The sequence below is a fragment of the Procambarus clarkii genome, chromosome 26, assembly GCF_040958095.1.
Source record: "Procambarus clarkii isolate CNS0578487 chromosome 26, FALCON_Pclarkii_2.0, whole genome shotgun sequence".
Classification (NCBI taxonomy): domain Eukaryota; kingdom Metazoa; phylum Arthropoda; class Malacostraca; order Decapoda; family Cambaridae; genus Procambarus; species Procambarus clarkii.
This window is the reverse complement of record NC_091175.1, coordinates 21,150,318-21,175,565: the sequence shown is the minus strand read 5'-3', so window position 1 is coordinate 21,175,565 and position 25,248 is coordinate 21,150,318. Positions and strand designations below refer to the sequence as shown.

The 25,248-nt window shown below is 42.0% G+C and overlaps 1 protein-coding gene across 1 annotated transcript in view; it reads left to right on the top strand.

Moving 5' to 3' along the window:
- The window catches only part of LOC123756863 (STING ER exit protein), a 29,616-nt gene extending 4,926 nt beyond the window's left edge, over positions 1-24,690 (top strand). Inside the window, exons 2-5 of the mRNA XM_045740248.2 lie at positions 11,538-11,680; positions 12,234-12,451; positions 14,782-14,937; positions 22,953-24,690. Coding sequence (XP_045596204.1) covers positions 11,560-11,680; positions 12,234-12,451; positions 14,782-14,937; positions 22,953-23,099 — 642 coding nt within the window. The 5' untranslated portion in view covers positions 11,538-11,559 and the 3' untranslated portion in view covers positions 23,100-24,690. The remainder of the gene's footprint in view (positions 1-11,537; positions 11,681-12,233; positions 12,452-14,781; positions 14,938-22,952) is intronic.
- The last annotated feature ends 558 nt before the right edge of the window (positions 24,691-25,248 follow it).

Sequence of the window (25,248 nt, the reverse complement as noted above, 5' to 3'; positions counted from 1 at the left end):
ACTACTTGGCTCGCCCACTGCAACCACCAACACCTGAAATTTGAAATTCTACCTTATAATCTTATCCATAAGACTTACCCCCTCCGACTTAATGAAAATTTTAATGAAAATAATGAATTTTTATTAGTCTTTTATGAGTCTTGCTAGATATATCGACTTGGCTCGCCTACTGCAGCCACCAACTCCTGCAATTATCCACATTTCATCTTATCCATAAGACTTACCCACTCCGACACACCATCACCTCTGGTCATCCCAACCACTGATGACCTCAATATAACGCCACACATCCCTACAACCACTTCCTGCGTCCTAACGCACCGACCTTGCTACGCCGATACTCACCTTACCAACCACTACCTGGCGCCCCTGTGCCACCATATACTCCACAACACCACACTCCATACCAGGCGTCCAAACGCCACCACACTACACCACCCAACGGCGTCCCCAACGCCCTCAACACAACACACGGCGTCCCCAACGCCCTCAACACAACACACGGCGTCCCCAACGCCCTCAACACAACACACGGCGTCCCCAACACCTCAACACAACACACGGCGTCCCCAACGCCCTCAACACAACACACGGTGTCCCCAACACAACACACGGCGTCCCCAACACAACACACGGCGTCCCCAACACAACACAAGGCGTCCCCAACGCCCTCAACACAACACACGGCGTCCCCAACGCCCTCAACACAACATACGGCGTCCCCCAACACCATTACCACCACAGGCATATGCCTTGCGCCAGAGCGCATCAAAACACCACGAGACATCACCAAACGCAACACACACTGTCCCTTTTCTCTGGTAATCCGTTAATTACCTGACCCACAGTCGTCAGGTATAATATCTTGTGTAGTGGCCACCCGCCACACACTACCACCAGCGTTAACAGACTTCAACGCTAATGTCTACAATACACCCAGTGTTACAACAACTAGTTATGCTACACATGCTACACCTTGGCGCTACAATGCCAACAATGTCATGCACTATACTACATCCATAATATCAACAGTCAAAACATGCACATTACACTACAGTAAACTAGTCATTACGCTGGCGTGTAATACGCCACTACACATGCATTACACTACACACCCCGGCGTACAAACGCCAATATACAACCATGCACTACACTTGGCGTCCAAACGCCAATACACACTGCGTCGCCACCTCTGGACGCAACACACCCCCACCAACGGGACACGCTCCCCGTGTCCCAAGGTAACACTCTCCATAATGCTACCTGTACCCACTAAAAATCTCCATGGCCCTCTCCAGGGTACACTAGATGGCGAACCCTAGACGTCAAATTATGCGTCGCTCGCTATGCCAAGGCGTCCATAATTCACTGCGCCTATTTTCTGTATCTACACCTGACAACGCCGGAACTCGCACAGTACTTTAGGTAATATTTCATTATCCTTAAAATATTCGATTTACACGTTACATGAAATTTAATTAACTTTAAATTACGTAGTTTTCACGCTTAATTTCACCTTAGCAACGGTTTCTCACTATTTCCGCCTTACCAACGATATAAAACAAGCTCCATGGTGCGGCTTGCTTGGCCCACCCATCGCTTGGCCCGCACATGGCCCACGCTGGCCCCCATTCACCCGCGCTAGTTTTCCTCGCCACGCTGTATAATCCGCACTATGAACACTGTATAATCCGCACTACTAGAGAGATTATAGCGAGAGCGGATAACGATAGATCACGACTGTTGATAGTCGGTGACTTCAACTTGAAATCCATAGACTGGGAAGCATATGAAGCTAAAACAGAAGATTTTTGGACCTGTAAATTTGTAGACCTCATCCTGGAAACATTCTTGTATCAACATGTTAAACAAGCTACGAGGATGAGGGAAGGGGACGTTCCCTCCATGCTAGATTTGATATTTACCAGGAAGGAGGAAGAGATATTTGACATTCAGTACCTTCCTCCCTTGGGTAAAAGTGACCATGTCTTTTTGGGAATAAAGTATGCAATGCGTTATAAGCTGGAAGAAAATAAGGAGGTTGAAGCAGTTGAAAAACCAGACTTCAGGAGAGGACATTATGGTGACCTTAGAAATTTTTTTTTTAGTGAGTATAATTGGACAGACTTGATGCTAGGCAAGGAAGTGAATGAGATGTATGGCAAGTTTTGTGAAATATATGATAAAGGCACAAAAAAATTTATACCAAAACAGAGATGCAGGACCAGAAAACAGGATTGGTTCGACAGAAATTGTGAGAGGGCAAGAGACCAAAAGACACAAAAATGGAATCAGTATAGGAAGAGGCCAAACCCCCAAACATACCAGCGATACAAAGATGCGAGAAACAATTATACAGCAGTAAGGAGAGAGGCAGAAAGAAATTTTGAAAAAGGGATAGCAGATAAATGTAAAACAGAACCGGGCCTATTCTACAAATTCATAAACAACAAATTGCAGGTAAAGGATAATATCCAGAGGTTGGAAATGGGAAACAGATTCACGGAAAATGAAAAGGAAATGTGTGAAACATTAAATGAAAAGTTCCAAAGTGTGTTTGTACAAAATGAAATCTTCAGAGAACCAGACACAATAAGAATTCCAGAGAACAACATAGAGCGGATAGAGGTGTCTAGAGATGAAGTGGAAAATATGCTAAAGGAGCTCGGGAGGAACAAAGCAGCTGGCCCAGATGGCGTTTCACCATGGGTTCTGAGAGAATGTGCATCTGAGCTCAGCATTCCACTTCACCTGATTTTTCAGGCATCCCTGTGTACAGGAATCGTAGCAGACGTGTGGAAACAGGCTAACATAGTTCCAATCTACAAAAGTGGCAGCAGGGAAGACCCCCTCAATTATAGACCTGTATCATTGACAAGTGTAATAGTGAAAGTATTGGAAAAGCTAATCAAAACTAAATGGGTAGAACACCTGGAGAGAAATGATATAATATCAGACAGACAGTATGGTTTTCGATCAGGAAGATCCTGTGTATCGAATTTACTCAGTTTCTATGATCGGGCCACAGAGATTTTACAGGAAAGAGATGGCTGGGTTGACTGCATCTATCTGGACCTAAAAAAGGCTTTCGACAGAGTTCCACATAAGAGGTTGTTCTGGAAACTGGAAAATATTGGAGGGGTGACAGGTAAGCTTCTATCATGGATGAAAAATTTTCTGACTGATAGAAAAATGAGGGCAGTAATCAGAGGCAATGTATCGGAATGGAGAAATGTCACAAGTGGAGTACCACAGGGTTCAGTTCTTGCACCAGTGATGTTTATTGTGTACATAAATGATCTACCAGTTGGTATACAGAATTATATGAACATGTTTGCTGATGATGCTAAGATAATAGGAAGGATAAGAAATTTAGATGATTGTCATGCCCTTCAAGAAGACCTGGACAAAATAAGTATATGGAGCACCACTTGGCAAATGGAATTTAATGTTAATAAATGTCATGTTATGGAATGTGGAATAGGAGAACATAGACCCCACACAACCTATATATTATGTGAGAAATCTTTAAAGAATTCTGATAAAGAAAGAGATCTAGGAGTGGTTCTAGATAGAAAACTATCACCTGAGGACCACATTAAGAATATTGTGCAAGGAGCCTATGCAATGCTTTCTAACTTCAGAATTGCATTTAAATACATGGATGGCGATATACTAAAGAAATTGTTCATGACTTTTGTTAGGCCAAAGCTAGAATATGCAGCTGTTGTGTGGTGCCCATATCTTAAGAAGCACATCAACAAACTGGAAAAGGTGCAAAGACATGCTACTAAGTGGCTCCCAGAACTGAAGGGCAAGAGCTACAAGGAGAGGTTAGAAGCATTAAATATGCCAAAACTAGAAGACAGAAGAAAAAGAGGTGATATGATCACTACGTACAAAATAGTAACAGGAATTGATAAAATCGACAGGGAAGACTTCCTGAGACCTGGAACTTCAAGAACAAGAGGCCATAGATTTAAACTAGCTAAACACAGATGCCGAAGAAATATAAGAAAATTCACCTTCGCAAATAGAGTGGTAGACGGTTGGAACAAGTTAAGTGAGAAGGTGGTGGAGGCCAAGACCGTCAGTAGTTTCAAAGCGTTATATGACAAAGAGTGCTGGGAAGACGGGACACCACGAGCGTAGCTCTCATCCTGTAACTACACTTAGGTAATTACACTTAGGTAATTACTACGAACACGCGTACTGCACTTGTTTTAGATCCCGATGCTTTAGTGGTCCAGACTTGCATCTTAGCCGTCTCTCGTTGCGGGAATCTGGAAAGAAAGAAATAAACCCCACATGTGCCCCACAATGGCCTAGTCCCTTTAATTAACTAACTCCTCTGACCTGGTCTCACCTGACCCTTCTTTCCTCCGTCTAGTAACCACCATTCTCACCACAACCCGACGTCTACCATTTCCCGAACATTCCCTCACCAACTAAACCAGAACCACACTTTCTTCATCTCGCACAGTGTTCCAAAACCTGTTTGCGCTGCCACCAAATATGTCGTCTACCAATTCCCTAACATTCCCTCACCAACCAAACCAGGAACACTATGAAGGGACACATGTAAGGTCTTTAAAGGCCGTCGGGTTTTGTCATTTAATTACAAAGAATAGACTCTGACAAATAATACTATATTAATTAACATACTCTATTAGGTCAATACACTTCCAATACCCATAGACCACTTGACCTCCGCGATCACCACCCACACTCGTAACTTCCGCCTAAGTCCCTAATACGGAATGATTACTACAACGCTCCACACCCGGTTAGTCTTACATTCAATACTCACGTACTGCAGACTTAACTTGGTCACTAAGATCACAACAGGCTCTCGCATTGCTGTCTGCTACACTTCGCTGCTGCCACAAACGGGGATCCAAAGGACTTGCTAGTTCAACCTCCACAATCAGACTGACTCCCGCCAACCATGGCCTCAATCATTTCACCACGCCTCTTGAGGAAGGTATAATCCGATTAACCTTATCCCTAGAGCAGTAACCTTGTTCCTAGAAGCCTGACGAAGAATAATTCCTCTTTCCAGGAATTATTAATTTGGCTAAACAGCTTCGGTCTTAATCCATTGACCTTAGATATGTGATCCATAGTCTGTCTACTTACATGTACTTTCAATCATCATTCGTTATGTGGCTGTCTGGTCCCTGGCCTGTGGTGAGGACTCGTGTGTGACTGATCCCTGGCCTGTGGTGAGGACTCGTGTGTGGCTGTCTGGTCCCTAGCCTGTGGTGAGGACTCGTGTGTGGCTGGTCCCTGGTCCCTAGCCTGTAGTGAGGACTCGTGTGTGGCTGTCTGGTCCCTGGCCTGTGGTGAGGACTCTGGCCTGTGGTGAGGACTCGTGTGTGACTGTCTGGTCCCTAGCCTGTGGTGAGGACTCGTGTGTGGCTGGTCCCTGGTCCCTGGCCTGTGGTGAGGACTTGTGTGTGGCTGTCTGGTCCCTGGCCTGTGGTGAGGACTTGTGTGTGGCTGTCTGGTCCCTGGCCTGTGGTGAGGACTTGTGTGTGGCTGTCTGGTCCCTAGCCTGTGGTGAGGACTCGTGTGTGGCTGTCTGGTCCCTAGCCTGTGATGAGGACTCGTATGTGGCTGTCTGGTCCCTGGCCTGTGGTGAGGACTCGTGTGTGACTGGTCCCTAGCCTGTGGTGAGGACTCTTGTGTGGCTGTCTGGTCCCTAGCCTGTGGTGAGGACTCGTGTGTGGCTGGTCCCTAGCCTGTGGTGAGAACTCGTGTGTGGCTCGTCCCTGGTCCCTGGCCTGTGGTGAGGACTCGTGTGTGACTGTCTGGTCCCTGGCCTGTGGTGAGGACTCGTGTGTGACTGGTCCCTAGCCTGTGGTGAGGACTCGTGTGTGACTGTCTGGTCCCTGGCCTGTGGTGAGGACTCGTGTGTGACTGTCTGGTCCCTGGCCTGTGGTGAGGACTCGTGTGTGACTGGTCCCTAGCCTGTGGTGAGGACTCGTGTGTGGCTGTCTGGTCCCTAGCGTGTGGTGAGGACTCGTGTGTGGCTGTCTGGTCCCTAGCGTGTGGTGAGGACTCGTGTGTGGCTGGTCCCTGGTCCCTGGCCTGTGGTGAGGACTCGTGTGTGGCTGGTCCCTAGCCTGTGGTGAGGACTCGTGTGTGACTGGTCCCTAGCCTGTGGTGAGGACTCGTGTGTGGCTGTCTGGTCCCTGGCCTGTGGTGAGGACTCGTGTGTGGCTAGTCCCTAGCCTGTGGTGAGGATTCGTGTGTGGCTGGTCCCTAGCCTGTGGTGAGGACTCGTGTGTGGCTGTCTGGTCCCTGGCCTGTGGTGAGGACTCGTGTGTGGCTGGTCCCTAGCCTGTGGTGAGGACTCGTGTGTGGCTGTCTGGTCCCTAGCCTGTGGTGAGGACTCGTGTGTGACTGGTCCCTAGCCTGTGGTGAGGACTCGTGTGTGACTGGTCCCTAGCCTGTGGTGAGGACTCGTGTGTGACTGGTCCCTAGCCTGTGGTGAGGACTCGTGTGTGACTGGTCCCTAGCCTGTGGTGAGGACTTGTGTGTGGCTGTCTGGTCCCAGGCTTGTGGCAAGGACTTGGGTGGCTCTCTTTTTCTCTGGCATGTGGTAGGCCTCTGCATCTATTATTACCAACACAACTACACCAAACTACTATATTCATCTCCACTTTTTAATTTAGCAGTACAGTATATTATCTTTTCATTTAATCTTTGCTGTCATGTTATTAATTTCTGAAAGAGAAGTTAATTAGATTTGGGTCCAAGCAAGGTTGTGGATTTTTAGACCTGTTCTAATTCTTGTTGTTTGGAACATGTGATGGGTACTAAATTGTTACCAGATTTAAATGGTTACCAGGTAGGGGTCCAGGTAGTACAGTCAGATTTGTTCTTGACTCAAAATTCAGAATTCTGTGTTCGAATCCCAGGCAGAGCAGAATTTGTTGGGTGCATTTCCTATCACCTCTGTTCACCTAGTGTTAAGTAGGTACCCAGGAGTTAGTCAGCTTGCTGTAGAGTTGCATCCTGGGGGTCAGTACTGTAATTCAACCTTGGAGAGGGAAGGGGGCAATATAAGTCTTAACATGTATATAAAGACTCTGGCTGCCTGTCTCCCGACATAACAACTTATTAACACTTTCGCGCTTTAGATTAGAGATAACTCGTCGCTGTTTTTTCTTACGATTCCGCATAACAGCCTACTTTTCTCGTCAATCGAAAAAATATTTCTATAAATTCCATTTTTTAACCGAAATGGATGGGGATACTTTTGTTTTGTAGAGAATTTATTTGCGAATTTTTTGGTACCAGAATGAATATTATATCACATAAACTTCTATGAGTAAAAAAAAAAATACACAAAGTATGTTTGGGGGTGTGGCGAGCGTGTGGCTCTGGGTGTGGCGGGCATGTGGCAGTGGGTTCCCTTTAGCCGTTGATATATCCAACACGTGGGAAATATTTGTATGTGTTATGTATATGTCTGTGTAGGGAATTTTACTGTGATCACTGTCATACAAATTATAAAATGTTTCAACAAGTATAAACATGACAAACATCAAACGAACGAAAACAATGCGTTCGTTTCTGCCGCGAACGCATACTGAGCGACGTGGTTCTATATTTGGCGCTTCTCTTACACATGCTTTGTACAAATGTTATACAGTTCATCTTATAGAAAATGTTATTGCGAACACATTGGTATAAAAAAGAAATACGTACATAGAAAAGTAGGGTCAGGAAACGTATAAACTTTCCAAGCATGATTTCCCCCCTGTGTTTTCGCCAGTGCGCTCGCGGCTAACTACTCTCCACTTCACACACTCTTGCGGGTGGGCAATTACCTATATTAAACATTCATATGCATATGTCCGTGTAGAGAATTTTATTGCGATCCCAATGACACCAAAATTAGCGATGTAGGACAACTGTAGGCTTCGCAACCATTAAGAGAGTGGAAACATTTTGTTGCTATTTGGCACTCTCGGCGAGTGATCTGCATAGTTTTTTATTTGGTGTTGATACTCCTTATGCTTGGGCGGCATTTTATAGGTATGCTCTTATAGACAATTTCATTGCGAACACAGTGATACCAAATTTAAATACGTGCGCTTTCAATTGTTGTCAGGACAGTCAAAAGAGTGTACACTTTTTCGGTCTTACCGCGTAGGCGCGCGAATTGCCGAAAGCATCTGGGGTATTGTTTTTTTTTGAGCGCCGAGAGCGCGAAAGTGTTAACTATTAATAAATATACTGTACTTTGCTGTATAAAATGAGTGGACTGGGCTATTTGTGTACAATACAATATTCAAAATTCTGGTCTACAAAACATTGTTTCTCGGCCCTAGTAATACAGTCGGGTTTTCTTGATTCACAATCAAGCATTCTGCATACAAATCCTAGGTGGGACACTAATGGTTGGGTGCATTTCCGATCACCTACTGCTCTTGTTCACCTAGCAGTAAATAGGTACCCAGAAGTTGTCAGCTTGTTATGGGATTGCATCCTGGGTAGGGTCAGTAGTTCACCCTTGGGGGAGGACCTTTCGATATAAGCCTAATATGTTTATATATATTGGCTGCCTGTCCCTTGACAAAATTAATTATTATATGACAACTAGAAGCAGAGATATCAGACAAAAATGTCTGAAAATCCTGTGTGTTCTGAAAGAGACAGCAAATTTAGGGGGCCTGATGGCTGATTGGGCAGCGCTTGGGATTCGTAGTCCTAAGGTTCCTGGTTCAATCCCCGGTGGAGGCGGAAACAAATGGGCGGAGTTTCTTTCACGCTTATGCTCCTGTTCACCTAGCAGTAAATGTGTACATGGGAGTTAGACAGCTGCTATGGGCTGCTTCCTGGGGATGTGTAACAAAAAAGGAGGCCTGGTCGAGGACCGGCCTGCGGGGACACTAATCCCCAAAATCATCTCAAGATAACATATTCCGTAAAAAAAAATGGGTATAGGGCTCATGGGTCATTATTCATAGAGCAAGGAGAATACCTGTACAATTGCTCTGGTGCAAACCACTCTCATGTACGACCCTTCATATTTGGCTGATAAGCCTCCAACAAAGAGATATCTATTTTGGATTAGATGGACTGTGGTGAGGACACTCTTGGCACCCAGTGGTGGAGACATGAGAAGGCTGAACAGTATCATGAGGCCGAGAATTAAGGTCTTTGACAGTCGAGTACCAAACCTGAGGCAGGAAGTGGATTAGGAGAGTGAGGGGATGGTGCAGTGCCCTCACTATGGAATGTCAGCTGGGCCTCAGCTGGGCCTCATCAGGTAGGCTCGAACAATGAGTGAATGTTGTGATATGGTGAAAGGAGCAGCGATGACAAGAACTTCAGTACCAGCCAAGGGCAGGCGAATGGTGCTCCTGGTGCACCAGAATCTGAGTGCTGGAGGAGGGTCTGTTGCATATGAATTGGTTAGTGCCTGAAATGAGTTAGCCACGGAGGCATAGGAGGCATCGAAAGTAACTTCGGTATACAGTATAAGATGGTAACTAACAACCAATGATTAGCAGGCACCAAAGTGGTGGGGCATTGTCATTGGGGCCCCCAAGGGAGTGCCACAGTGTGGATTTGAAAAGCAAGAGACCAGCAGATAGATCCTGGTAAGGCGGAACTAATTTTTGAGCTCGGTCAATGACGATTAGGGCTCGCTGGTATACCAGACAAGCCTACAATATTTCTTGTGAGCTCCATTGCAGAAGAAACACTGGAAGGGGTCAAAACAATGGGCACCCCTATCCTACATTTACAATGGTATTACCCATGAGTCACACAATAAAGTTTATTCCAACAAGTCAAGCTAGTGTGTGCAAACTGGTGACAATTATAACAGTACAGAAGTGGGAACTGGTTGTCCATCACGTCATAGGCCATGTAATGGAACAACATTGTGGAAGGGAGCGGGCTGGCAAACTTCAGCTTGATAATCTTCATGGCAGTTGCATACAAATGCGGGTCACCGCTGTGAGTTCAGAGGCGGAGCCATGGTGAATGCACAGGACATGCATAATTTTATCATCAGTGACTTCCAGGTCCACAGGGCCAATGTGGCCATACATGGTGGCTGATTCCTCAAATTGGGATAGGTTCTTCTGAAAGCTGACCAGCCAGTCACCTATGCCCTAGATGTCATTGCACAGATGTCTCAACTCCCAGGTTCCTGGGAGTCAAGTGTGACGGGTTGTGGTATTGCAGCTATACTGAACCAAGATGGTATGCCTCTCCCTCACATAAATAAAAAAAAAAAAATGCTGCTATTGGCCCTTGCAGTGTGTAAGTCGCAGATGGAAACAAATGAAAATCATCAAATAAATAATTAAAACAATTTACTGAAATATTAATTAACAAAAATGGCACCTGAGAATGCTTGGCTATTATTATATAGTGCAAAGGTGGACAAGATAATATGAAAATTAATGCAAAAATAAGCTGTAAGAACAATGAATACAATGCATGAAGATGAATTGGTGTACTGAAGACAGCTACCATACCACCACTGCATCAGACACACGATGTAGGCTGAAGGCAGACAACGGGTGAAAGAGACCAAGGTGATCCAAGAGCACTAAGTGAGAGACTGACTCTCCAGGGAGGCTCCTTTATATAGTCTGGCGGTGATGACTCATCCGGTATCAACACAAGGTGGACATCTGGTCAACTATCAAACTGCTCATTTGTGGCTGGCAGTGCCTTTGTGTTGAGCTGCAACATTGCTAGTTGAAGGCGGCTAACTGATTGTTTGTGAAGGCAAACCACCGGTTAGTAGAGGCGCCCGGCATGCATCTGAGTCGTTCCAGGCCGTGCCAGGCCCTGAAGGGTATGGAGAGGTGGCAGGACTGATGACTCATCTGGGCTGGTGTAGATGTAGATTTCCAGTGTAGAGACATTGAAGGTGAGGGGAAAAAGGCAGTTTCACTGCTATGCAGGGGATTCACGTGACACAAGATAGAGATGAAATGTGGACATGTAGATGTGGCAGCCAGTCATTTGCCAGTAACCCTAAGTAATTCTTCTATACAGTGCATAGCAAAAGGTAAGGTGTTTGTAGCTTCTGCAAGTATGCAAGGGTTGGTAAACTCATGCACCACTACTTGAATGGATGATGATTACTACCTCTGCATCCAGTGAATAACCAAAGGACTGTCAACAAGCTCACTTGTGGTGCATCTAGTTAATTTATGGAATTACCCTGTACAGTATTTGTTCATGAATATAATTCTCAGTAAAAGTAAAGTATCACACTAATTACAGGAAGAGTTGTGCCACTGCTGACTTATAATAGCCTAAATTCACTACTGAATCTGTCTCCTTTTAAGAATATTTAACTTAATTCTATGCAGAGAAGATGCTTCACCTACCACAAAGACAACTAAAGTGTGGAGAAGAGCAATAATGGTATACTGTATTGTACAAGGTATCTTAGAACTGTTAGCTGTGGTCAGGTCTCTTGTTTAAACAAGTATGTGATGTAATAGATCCTTTCATTTATTTACAAGTCATAATTTTATTTTGTCTTGTAGGGCATATATTAAAGCAAGAACAATGCCGAAGGTTGTATCTGGCAGCGTGGTGGTGTCGGATGCCAAGGACCAGCAGGAATATAGTGAGGACAAACCTCTAATAGTCTACTATTGTCTATGTGGTCAAATGGCTGTTATTCTTGGTAAGTCAGGCTGTTATACACATGTTCACCTTAAAGTTTCCATTTACAATATTACTTAAAAAATATTACTTCCAGTCTGCAGTAATCTTAATCACTTAACCAATATTATTAATAAGTTGTTAAGTAAATTCTTTGTGTGACCTTAAATTGCTGTAGATTTATTCCAACTCACCCTCTGTTGAGCAAGATAATTTGAACTTGAATAAACTGTACTATGGTCTAAGCAATCAAAGATGGTTAAAAAAAAAAAATCCCAATTGTGAGCGAGTTATTTTAATGCTGATGCCAGTTTTGAAGCAAGGTTAAGGTCTTGTACCATTTGGACTGTTCTCTTACATCACTATCAAAGCCTAGCTTACTATGATATGCACTATACAAACTAGTAAACTGTTGAATTTTGTTAAATATTTATTGTTAGGTAATATTGTTATACATGTACAGTATGTACTGCATAATATTTGGAAAGATATGAAACTCCTTTGATTGCTATTGTTTGTATTAAAAATATCAAGAAAATGTTAGTTAATATAATTTGCTAAACTATTCCTGACAGATTGTTCAATGGAGAAACTGCCACTTCGGAAACGTGATGGAGCCAGAGTTATCGATGGATCTAGACATGCTCACCGTCTTGTTTGTGACCCTGATGAAACAGTGTTTATTCGGAGGTCAGAGGGTGTTGAAAGACAGTTTAGAAAAAAATGTAAAAAGTGTGGTCTTCTTTTGTTTTACCAGCACACTCTCACATCTAATACTGTCTTTGTTGTTAAGGTATGTACTGCAGTGTCTCACACAACTCTTACTCTACATTATCCGGCAGCCTTGACATTACTGTAGGCAGTGGTGTCATTAACCATATTATAACACACTAACTTAATATATTATGACTTAATATTATGATATTATGTATGATATTATGACATCATACATTGATGTTTGTTAATTCATGGCAACTCTGTAACATAAATTATCATTGACTCGATTAGTTGAAATGAAAAATAAATATAGACTTCTCTTAATATACAGAACATATGTCGTTGAAGTGTTGTCTTTAAAGTAAAATTTTGTATGAATGTTTAACCATTTTCCCAATGACTTCTATTATAAAATAGAAGAAGCATGCCTGCAAAAAATGATTGACAGTAAGGTTAAATAAAATCTTGCCAACAATGTTGTCTGCCTATCTGTCTTTCTGTATCTTAACTAATAATTATTTGGCATTATTTCTGAGTAATGTATTCTACTGCTCAGTGTAGTAATACTGGTTGTGCTACTTAATGAATTTAGAAGTCTGTTATTTGATTACAGTAATTTATCTCATATCTACACATACAGGTACTGAGTGACCCAATGTAGGTTGTCACATAATCTGGTTTAACGTAATGGAGTAGCTCTGTATTTTCAAGTGTAAGAAGAATGCATAACACGATAAAATTGGTTCAAGTTAACCTGTGTATAATATTTACCTGGAATGAATAACCAACCAGTAGAGGGGTAACTAATTTTTTTAATAAGATTGACATTAACAAAACTTGAAATGAAAAGAAAAACAGGTTAAAAATGAGTGAGTGACAACACAGGCAATCACCACCACCTTGCCAAACACTGCATGACTTGCCAGTAATCTAAGTAACATGTTTACATATCTGGATCTGCAGCATATATTTTACCAAAGAATTCTGTACACCAATATAGATAGATAATCTTTACTGATGTAATATAACAGTATAGAGTACTACACAAATGCAGTACAAAATGATACAACAAAGGATACAAGAATTGTTGGATTGTATTAAAAAGCAAAATGTAGCAGAGGTGGTAATCTGTAGCAAAGATCGCACAATGAGCTACACAAAATGCTTCCAACAAATGTTGAACAGTTAGTGTAAAAGACCACTCAAATATGACACTGTCAACATAGGACAGTAAGTGATATGGCATTGCATGTTACCTTACATGTATTTGAGGTGAATTCCAGCTGTCATTTATAGGCCATCTCCTGGAATAAGCAGCACTCTATAGTCCTCCTCAGCTCTTACCCTCCTCATTACTTTTGTATCACATGCAAATATTGACATGTCTTTGAACAGAGCCCCCTAGGAAACCCTATTTTTCACTTGTCTCCAGGTTGGCATATTCTTTCTGACTAGGGCCCTTTGTTTGCTGTTGGATACTTCCTTGCTCAGTTTAATCTTTCCTGTTAACTCTGCTTATCTCTTCATCTTGTGTATGCCTTTTGTGAGGAACTACAGTATATCAAAAGCTTTCTGGCAATCTACGGAGATGTAGTCTACCTATCCTTCATTCTCTTGCCTTATTTTTGTGACCCTGCCATAGAATTCAATCCAATTTGTTAGCATGATTTTTCCCTCTCTGAATCAGTGTTGTGCCTTCATTACAAAATTTACTCTCCAAATGTTCTACAAATCTTTTCCTGGTGATATTATCCATTATATTGCATGGATGCATATTAATGACAGGGTCTATAGTTTAGTCCTTTGTCTGACCCCCTTTCCTGAATATTGGAAATACATGTAATTTGTCCATATTTTCAGAAATTCCCGTTTCTTGTGACAGATTACGAGCTTTAATTAATGGGAAACACAGAATCCCTGCAGCTTCCATCAGTAACCACAGTGATATCTGATCTGGTCATACTGTTTTTACTATTTTAAGTTCCATCAGACATCTTTACTCTTCTACAGTAACACACTCAAGTGCTGTTTATGGCCACCTGTTTTCACCTATTGTAGACCTGGAAACTCTTGTTGCATTCTACACACACTTTGTGGATAGGTCTGATATAGGGGAACACCAACCCAGGCCAAAGTAAAGTCCATTATATGACAATTGTCAACACATTTTCAGAGGAGGTTTTAAAATATTTTGTGACAATTCACTATATTGGGCAGTTCACTCCCCACTGCTTTGATTGGGAAAGTCTGTGTAAAATTTCACTTGCTTTCTGTGTGCAGAGATAGACACAGAAGCTTGGTGCCACAGTACCTTGGTACTCTTAAGTACTGTAGGCATTAGCTAGAAGTATTAATGAAGTCCCACCAAAAAAGGAATGTTACTTTATACACAACTTTTATTTTTAGGGAAGTGTGGTGCAGAGTGGTGGAAAATCAGTTGCACAGCAGGTTGCTGATAAACCAAAGGATCGCATTCTCATTACGCGCCACACCAAGAATATGGGCAAATTTTCATCAGTAACTGTATCTACAATTGATGAAGAGGAAGATGAAATTGAAGCGGTGAGTTCAATGTTTATCCAACTCGTAGTTAGGTTTCTTATGCTTAAATATCCTGTAATTGGGAGCCTTTACATGAGATACAACCTTTCAACTGCTACATAGATTTCCTAGTTTGGCATCGTTTGATGATTAAACTTCAACCTTCTAAGAAATGTTTTATTCCACAACAAATTTGTGATTTGCATGAAGATTCACACCCTCAGTACAGTACTTTGATCATGAAGTATTTTTAGCCTGAGTTCTTTCAAGTTATAACATCTGCATTGAAGGTGAGGGTTGTTATTAGATGATCCATAACACCAGTTGGGAAGTACAGTGCAGTGGTACCTCGGAATACGAGCGTCCCCGTTTACGAGTTTTTCGGAATACGAGCAGGATTTGAATCGATAAATGAGCGTTGCCTCGGAATGCGAGTGTGTTGATACGCGTACAGGCTGACCTAGCACATGGTGGCACGGCGATCGCCGCTCAGTTTACCAGTGCCTCACACCCAGTGACTATCCCACCTGAATTCTTCATCGAGATTTACAGTGTTTTGTTGGATTTTTGGCCATTTAACCATAAAAGGTGTTATTATATATCTCGCAATGGGTCCCAAGAAAGCCAGTGTTAAGATTCAAGGCAAGAAATCACATGTGAGAATACCTTACCTTGAGGTGATTCCGGGGCTCAGTGACCCCGCGGCCCGGTCGTCGACCAGGCCTCCTCGTTGCCGGACTGGTCAATCAGGCTGTTGGACGCGGCTGTTCGCATCCTTACGTATGAGTCACAGCCTGGTTGATCAGGTATCCTTTGTAGATGTTTGTCACGCTCTCTCTTGAACACTGTGAGGGGTCGACCAGTTATGCCCCTTATGTGTAGCGGTAGCGTGTTGAACAGTCTTGGGCCTCTGATGTTGATAGAGTTCTCTCTCTCAGAGTACATGTTGCACCTCTGCTATTCAACAGGGGTATTCTGCACATCCTGCCATGCTTTCTGGTCTCATGTGCTGTTATTTCTGTGTGCAGGTTTGGGACCAGCCCCTCTACTACTTTCCATGTGTAAATTATTATGTATCTCTCCCGCCTGTGCTCAAGAGAATACAGGTTTAGGCTCTTTAGTTGGTCCCAATAGTTTAGATGCTTTACTGAGTGGATTCTAGCAGTAAAGGTCTCTGCATGCTCTCCAGGTCAACAATTTCTCCAGCTTTGAAAGGGGCTGTCATTGTGCAGCAGTATTGCACTCTAGAGAGCACTAGCGTCTTGAAAAGTATCATCATCGGTATAGCATCTCTAGTGTGAAAGGTTCTTGTTATCCAACCTGTCATTTTCTTGCAGTTGTGACGGCTAATTTATTGTGTTCTTTAAATATAAGGTCTTCCGACATCAGTACACCCAAATCCTTTACATTGCCTTTCCGTTCTATGTTATGATTTGACTGAGTTTTGTACGTGGTTTCCGTTTTTATATTTTCATTTTTTCCGTAGCGCATGAGCTGAAACTTATCTTTGTTAACCCTTAACGTGCTCGGGGTCTAATATCCTGCTATCCACACAGGCGCATGTCATTTTGAAAAAAAAAAAAAATTTTTTTTTTTTTGCTAATCTGTTAAGTTCTGTTCACTGATCACGGGAAAAATAAAAAAAAAATTCTATTGTACTTACTTTTGTTGCAATAGAGCCGAGAAGCTCGGTGATGACGTCACAATCTGCATGTTCGCTCATGCAGTACACGCCCGGGAGGTGTTGCGCGCGGTCCTCAAACAGCCAGAGTTGCAACAAATATATTTTCGCGCTATTTATTTACAATGTCTAAGCGCATTTTATCTAATTTTTTTTCACTAATTGTGTTTCAAATACTGTTTGAACATATTTTGTATCAATAATTGTTGCATATTTGAGTATACACAGGCGCACACAAATGTTTTCAATTACGGCAATATAATATGTCATTACACTCTATTATATTGTATGTTCTGCTTATATTTGTATATATTTACACACACGCACAAGCTATCTGCTTATATGTTTACATATTTACACACTTGCACACACTATACACACTTTGAAGCACACTTAGAAGATTTCTAGACTGTGGTAGTCATTGAAGCAGTCGACAGCACATAATGGGATACCACACGTTTCACACCATGTTTGCACAAGCTTCCGTTTCTTGTCTCTACGTGTCGTTGTTTTACACACCAAGCAATCACGTTGGGCTATTGCACGCTTCACACCAGGTGGCAAATACTTAAGTTTGTGTGCTAGGAAGCCTTCAGTGTGAGCGAGGCGTGGAGTACCAGCATGCTGCAACAGTGGGTTTATGATGGGCCGCTGAATACCTGGGACATCTTTTGCAAACTTTCCTAATAACTGTATTGCAGCATCAAATACAAAGTCACGGAAAGTGGGCTTACGTCCAGTTCTCACAAGGTACATGTTGAAACAGTTCAGCATGCTCATGTCCACAAGATGGAAGAACACTTTTTTCGTCCACCTACATGTCTTCCGCACACACTCTGCAGTGCCAATCATCATGTCTGATTTATCAATCAACCGCATGTTGATATTATAGTCTAAAACACAGTCTGGCTTATATAGTGGTGCGTTTGTTTTATGGCTCACTTTCCCACTGTTCACCATTGTTCCATCATGAATTGTTGTCAACAAGTTCACCTCTCTTTTGTCTTTCCACCGAACTGACAGAATGTTATCACTTTTCCTTCTCTGACACTCACCAACTGCAATGTCGTTGTCAAACACAGGCATTTCCCTTCGTTGTGGCTTTACTGTACCAACCAATCCGGTTCTATTTTCTAGCAAGAACCGAGCTAGCAAGGGACTTGTATAGTAATTATCTGTGTATAAAATGTGTCCCTTGTTCATCTACGGAGCCATGATGGTCTTCACTACACTCCCCGAGAATCCATGTTCGTCGTTACCGGGAATGTCTACATCACTAGCCGAGTACAGAATCATGTGTAACACGTATCCTGTCTCACAATCACAAAGAACAAAAAATTTCAGGCCAAATCGGTTTCGTTTTGAGGGAATGTACTGTTTGAATGGAACACGTCCCTTGAAAAGTATGAGAGATTCATCAACCACCAGCTTCTGTGCTGGTACGTAAAAATCTCTGAATTTTCCAATAACATCGTTCATGTAGTGCCTCACTCGCCAGTCTATCATCAGGTGTTCGGTCCTGAACACTTCCAAAATGTAGACACCTGAGGAGTATCTGAAACCTGTCTCGTGACATATATTTCCCGAATAAAGGTGTTGGTATTGTCTTGTCCTTGCTCCAATAGTCATTTATTGCATGTTTGTGACAGTGCTTCATCAACAAACAGAGTGCCAAAAACATATACATTTCCGCCACTGTGGTATTTTTCCAACGCTGCAGTCGTGAAAATTCTGTGATATCCCTCTCAATCAGGTAAGCAGCATGCAGGTTCGTTTGGTGTACAATGTATTCCATGAGTGGTTCATCATAGAATGCTGTAAAATATTCCATCTCAGCCATGTCCTCACCTTGATTAGGGAAAAGGTTTGTAATCCCTACATCTTTATCGTCAAAGTGAGGAATATTAGGAATAAAATCGTCACCATCACTCCACTCAAGTACACCAGGCGTCCTGCGAGATGCAGAGGAAAGACGGCGAGGAAGCGATGCATACCGGCGACCAGGAGCTGAATACCGTCTGCGAGAAGCACGGCGGCTACGTGCACGTGAGGTGGGTGCACGTGAGGTGGGTGCACGTGAACACGAGGGTCTTGGTCCCTCATGTGGTGCCATGCGGTGGCGCTTGGCCGGGCGAGATGCTGCTGACGTGACAATTTCTCGCCCAGTTACACCACTGGTACCAGCCACAGGCTCAATAAAACTTTGATCTGAGTCACTAAACCCAGAAAAGGAGTCACCTCCCTCTGACTCGTCACCCTCAAACAGAAAATATCCACAGGAACTGTGAGGTCATGGTAGAATTGGGGTAGAAAATGGGCGAGGAGGCATGGGAGAGCGTATAGGCCTCGCCATGGCATGGCGGTCATTCTCACTTTCACTGCTGCTGCTACTATCACCCGACAACTGTGTATAATCCTCATCGTTGTCTGAATCGTCAAACACACTTTCTTCACCTTCAGAGAATAATTCGTGGGCTATTTGCTCTGGGGTGAGGGACTGAGTGGTGCGTGCCCGTGAGGCGTTTGACCGTGCGCTCGCCATGGTGACTCTCGGTAAACTGAGGCCTCCCATGCCATCGGATCGTGAGCTGGATTTTTTTTCAAAATGGCCGCTGTTTACTAGAGCCCCTGGGCAGCGTATGGGACCCCCAGCTACACCGCGGGCCATTCAAATCGTGCGCGGTACCCATACACTTCATATGAAGTGAAGCGCAGTTGACTGGTAAAACGATTTACACTTCATATGAAGTGATGCGCACTTTAAGGGTTAAACATCATGTTATTTTCTGTAGCCCATAGAAAGACCTGATTTACATCTGATTGGAGGTTTGCCGTGTCCTCTATGTTATCTACTCTCATAAAAATCCTAGTGTCATCTGCAAAGGATGATACATTACTATAGGTTGTGTCCTTGTCTATGTCCGATATGAGGATGAGAAAAAGTACTGGAGCCAGCACAGTACCCTGGGGTACTGAGCTCTTTACGGTTGACCATAGAGGAAAAACAACAGATTATACGTAAGCATTGAAATGGTATGAGGGTTGATGATGTAGAATAGAGGATGTCTCTTCCTCATTTATTAAGAAAATGTGCAGTAGGAGAAGAATTTCAAAGTTTTGCTGAAAAGTGTCACCCAAATCAAGCTGTAGCAGGCCGTTGTGTTAACCTTTTAAATGACAATATGATGTCTCACTTGAGACAAGTGTTACAATGTAGGGAAAAACAAGTGATGCTAAACAGCTTTTTAGTGAGAAAATCAAGCAGTGAGCCACAACCAGAACCTAGTGGCATGCAGGCAAAACGTGCCAGAGAGTGCACACCAGAGAAGTCCTCACTGCCTGATGTTATAATGGAAGGGGACTCCCCTTCCAAACAGTAACACCTCTCCTCCTCCCCCCCCCTCCTGACCATCTTCCATACACCAACAGCAGTCATCAGCAATGGTAAGTAATAACTTGAACATAGTTTTGTAGTGTAGATTTAGATGAATTAGGTATAAAATTTAGTTTTAAGTGAGGTTTTTGGGTAGTCAGGAACGGATTAATTCATTTCCCATTATTTCTTATGGGGAAATTAGCCACGGGTTATGAGCTGTCTCCAGGAATGGATTAAACTCTTAAACCGAAGTACCCCCGGGGTACCTCAGTTTAAGAATTTAATCCCTTCCTGGAGACAGCTCGTAATCCGAAAACTCGTAAACCGAAGCTAATTTCCCCCATAAGAAATAATGGAAATGAATTAATCTGTTCCTGACTACCCAAAAACCTCACTTCAAACTAAATTTTATACCTAATTCATCTAAATCTACACTACAAAATTATGTTCAAATTATTCCTTTCTCTTGCTGATGACTGCTGTTGGTGTATGGAAGATGGTGAGGAGGGGGGAGGAGAAGAGGTGTTACTGTTTGGAAGGGGAGTCCTCTTCCATTATAACATCAGGCAGTGAGGACTTCCCTGGTGTGCACTCTCTGGCACGTTTTGCCTGCATGCCACTAGGTTCTGGTTGTGGCTCACTGCTTGATTTTCTCACTAAAAAGCTGTTTAGCATCACTTGTTTTTCCCTACATTGTAACAATTGTCTCAAGTGAGACATCATATTGTCATTTAAAAGGTTAACACAACGGCCTGCTACAGCTTGTTTTGGGTGACACTTTTCAGTAAAACTTTGAAATTCTTCTCCTACAGCACACATTTTCTTAATAAATGAGGAAGAGACATCCTCTATTCTACATCATCAACCCTCATACCATTTTCACGCTTACGAATGATCTCTTGTTTTTCCTCTATGGTCATTCTCACATGTGATTTCTTACCTTGATCCTTACCACTGGCTTTTTTGGAACCCATGGCGAGATATATAATAACAACTTTTATGCTCAAATGGCTAAAAATCCAACAAAAAACTGTAAATTCTTGTGAGGAATTCAGGCGGGATAGTCACTGGGTGTGAGGCACTGGTAAACTGAGGCGCGACCGCCATGCCACCACGTGCTAGGTCGTCCTGTACGCGTATCAACACGCTTGTATCCCGATGCAAATTTTCCGAGCAAATCCTGCTCGTAATCCGAGGTACCACTGTATAAACCATTATTAATATTTGTCAACTATGAATTATTAAATACTTGTCAAATATGAACTATTTTTAATATTTGTCAAATATATACTATTATTAATATTTGTCATATATAAACCATTATTAATACTTTTTATTATTTAAGATTTAGTGAATGAATGGTTGTAATATTTTTAATTTAACTAATTTTCCAATATAGCTGATCTATCTTCTCTAAGCTAATAAAATTCAACTAATCTTTCTAATCTTTCTAACCAAGCTAATTTTTAAACTCCATAAAAGTGGTAGTTGGGGTAGTGTTGGTGATGAAAAAGTTAATAAACTGCGAGATTAAAGACTTCCAATATAGTTTAGGGACATTTAACACACTGACGATAACATGAGGGTCAAGTGTGTATTTAAGGGTTGCAGGAGAGGAAAGCTGAGAAGTAAGTGGGTGGAAAGATGTGGTGAGTGTGTGAAGTAGCAGGAAGCAAGTACAGTACAAACAACCTACTAAATATGGCGAGGGACAAGGCTGGGTGGAAGTGATTTTTAACACCTTCGCTATCCGGGCATGCGCACCGCAAACTTTGACGTCATGTTCCCGGCGGTGCGTGCAGGCGAGCACGCGGCGACACGAAATGTGTATACTCGTTTCAGTTTTCTCACCTTAATTCTCGTGTTATGTCGCTCGTTTTGGTATCATTGTGTCCGCAATAGAATTCCCTACAGGTGTTTATGCATATAATGTCCAAAAGCCTGGCGTAACTCCCCACAGCAAAGCCTAAAGTCGGCAAAAGTTACCCGTGAGCTCACAAAATCACTAAAATGGTATACTCGTTTCAGTTTTCTCACCTTAATTCTCTTACTATGTCGTTCATTTTGGTATCATCGTGTTTGCAATTAAATTCCCTGCAGGTTTATATGCATATAATGTCCAAAAGCCCGGCATGACTCCCCACAGCAAAGCCTAAAGTTACCCGTGAACGAGCACCAATTTGCACACAGCAACCTAATGTGTGTACTCGTTCAGTTTGATAACATCAATTTTCATCGTACGTCTTTCATTTTGGTATCAAATTGTTCGCAATATATAGGCTCATATTTTAAAACTAGTCCCATAATAATAGAGCAATAACTGGAATTTTAACAAATATTTTAATTTTGGATACTCATCATCACAAAATTATTTATATCTTTCCAGTGTTCTGACATAAAGTTTCTTGTTACATCTTTCAGTTTGGTATCAAATTGTTCGCAACCAAAAGGTTCTCATTTTGAAACTATCCCAAAGTCGAATGGATAAAAATTGAATTTTATACAAATATTTTATTGTTGGATGCAAATGATGTCACGAAATAGGACTAGGGAAAAATCGGTGACGCATTGTCACGAGATAGGGAAAGTGTTAATGAGTGAATGTTTTTATATGTTCCGTATAAGTCAGTTCATGAGCAGCACTACACACCTAGTTTTATGAAGCTGGGCCGTGCTGGAGTGGATGACTGCAGGAGTGTGGTGGTGCTTCTTTATTTGTGATGCAATATAGTAAGAATGACATAATGAATAGAGAAATGATGCTTTTCTTTAGTAATATTGTATCTACAACCTTCTTTCACTATAGTAGTCAGCTTTCCTCTCGGCTGATGCCTTCATGTTCCATAAAAGTGGGGGAATAGTGTAATGATGATGATTAATTGATTGCATTACAGATGAACTATTTACTACTTGTTTCTTTCCATTATATTGTCTCTCATTGCAGTTTGTGCATTATACATTATTTGTTGCTTATTTCAGAGAGAAGTTGCAGATTCCTATGCCAACAATGCAAGAATTATTGAAAAACAATTGGAACGGAAGGGTATGAATAAGCGCAAGAGCCAACTAGCCTCGGAAGAGAGTTCATCTGCAAAACAAGTCCGGGGAACACTTATTAACCAGTAGTTGTATGTTGTACATATTGAGTGTATTTGTAGATATAAAACAATTCATGTTTTGATTAGCAAAATGAAAAGTGAATGCTAGAATTAATACAAGTACTGTATATATTAATTACATGGATTTTAACTATTTTTAGGGTTTGTAAATACTATGTACAGTATTGTAAAGGCATATATATACACACACTATGAGGTTGGTTAATTTGAACTCATCAACCTAACATGTACGGTACTTGAAATGTGCTGAGACAAGACATTTTCATACGAGTTTCTAAGTCTCCACAAATTATTATTGTCCACGAGTGTTTTATGATGTCTCTCTTATGGCCTGTTTACATACCACCTGACTTTTAAGTTAACATATGACGTCTGTTAGTGTTACTAGAACTAGTTACCATCAGTCACTACAGTTGTTATTTATCCAATTAGGGTTCACAAGGCAAGCATTTATGGTGTTGGAAAGATTCGCAGATTGAAGTGTATTCTGATACTAGTAATAGTACTTAATATATACCTCTCTGACTCCTCTATGTAAGTACAGAACTTAAGAATAAATTTGCCAAGATGAGTGCCCCTGAACAGTGTGAGTGGAAGAGTGGGCTCGCTGCCCGTCATACCCGTATGGTCTAGCAGGGGGTGCCAGGTTTCTTGTGAGCATAATTAATATTTAATAACTTGGGGCTTCCTATAAACTATCCCCAAGCTGATAAATTTCTATATCATTGAATCTATGGAAGTTCAGGGAGTGAGCAAAATTTATACACGAGTATGTCTCGCTTGGATGGCATACTAAATGAATAGTTGGACACTAGGCTCATAATGTATTGGGCCCTTGCATTACCTGCACCCAGAGCCTGCACAGCATCTCTGGAATTGGCAGGAAGGCTGCATGGCTCGCCAAATAGTGTGGCTTCATTGAGAGGAAGGGTGACTCCATGACCAGTAATAGCTTTATAGAAATTATTAAATGAAACACGGCAGCACATTTAACATGTTTATGTTGTGACTGTATTGATGCAAACCCTATTTTTTGAGTTACTTACACCCTGGCATTGTTTCAGTAAATGTATTTGACATGTACAGATTGGAAGTACAGATGACCTGGTTAGGATTTGTTAAAAATACACTTAGATTTTTAATTTTTTAAATAAGTTGCCAACATAGAATTTCCTGTACAGTATTAGCTTATATCTAAAGCTGTTGGCTACTAAGTACAAACTTATTACAGTATTGCACACATTACACATCCCTATATACAAGATATTTAAGACTCAAGTGTCTTAAATATACCTTATTGTAGCTTGCAGCTGCATCCTTTTATGCACAATATTTATATTAATACCATTATTTTCAGTTAACGTTTATTCGACCACACAGTTCCTCAATAGAGGGTATGTTGCATAGATGTTTGTGATTTTTTTTAATTATTTATGCAACATATGCAGCACTGTAATGATTGTTTCCATATTGGCTGTATCATTTGCCTACTTCTACCCTATTTTGTGACTCACTTCCCTGTAGTGTGATATAACACATACTAGACATTTGTAAATAAATTGGCATTTTGTATCGCATTGTAGCCACCTAAAGTTCAATTTGGTATTATTGTAATTACATAAATTTAATCATTTATTTTTTACATGGGTACTGACTCATGACTCTTATTAGCAGACTTTGAGCTTTTCCTTTCCATAGTTTATGGTAAGACTCGCCCACTAGTTTTACCTGGAATATGACCTGCCAATCGGTTTACAACCAGGTACCCAGTTACTGCTGGATGAACAAAGGTGAACAGTTAAGGAATGGTGCCTAATCAATCCCCTCCCCCTCCTGGCCAAGACTTGAACCCAGATCAAATCACATGTGAAGCATGAGGCAAGTGTGTTGACACTACACTATATACTGAGTAGTTATTTACAGTGATGTAATTGGAAATCCCTCATGTGTGACCGTAACACCGCACCAGGCGGTACCCTGTTGTAGCAAGTCACTGGAATGGCATGTCAAATTACACCCAGTTGCTCACAGGTCAGAGAACTATACACCCCAATTATCTGAGATCACTTTCCAGTATTCACTAACACCCTATTCCCCTTTCATCAATGGCAAGGGGAATGTCAAGCAAAGTGTTAAAGATGACTAGAGACTTGCAT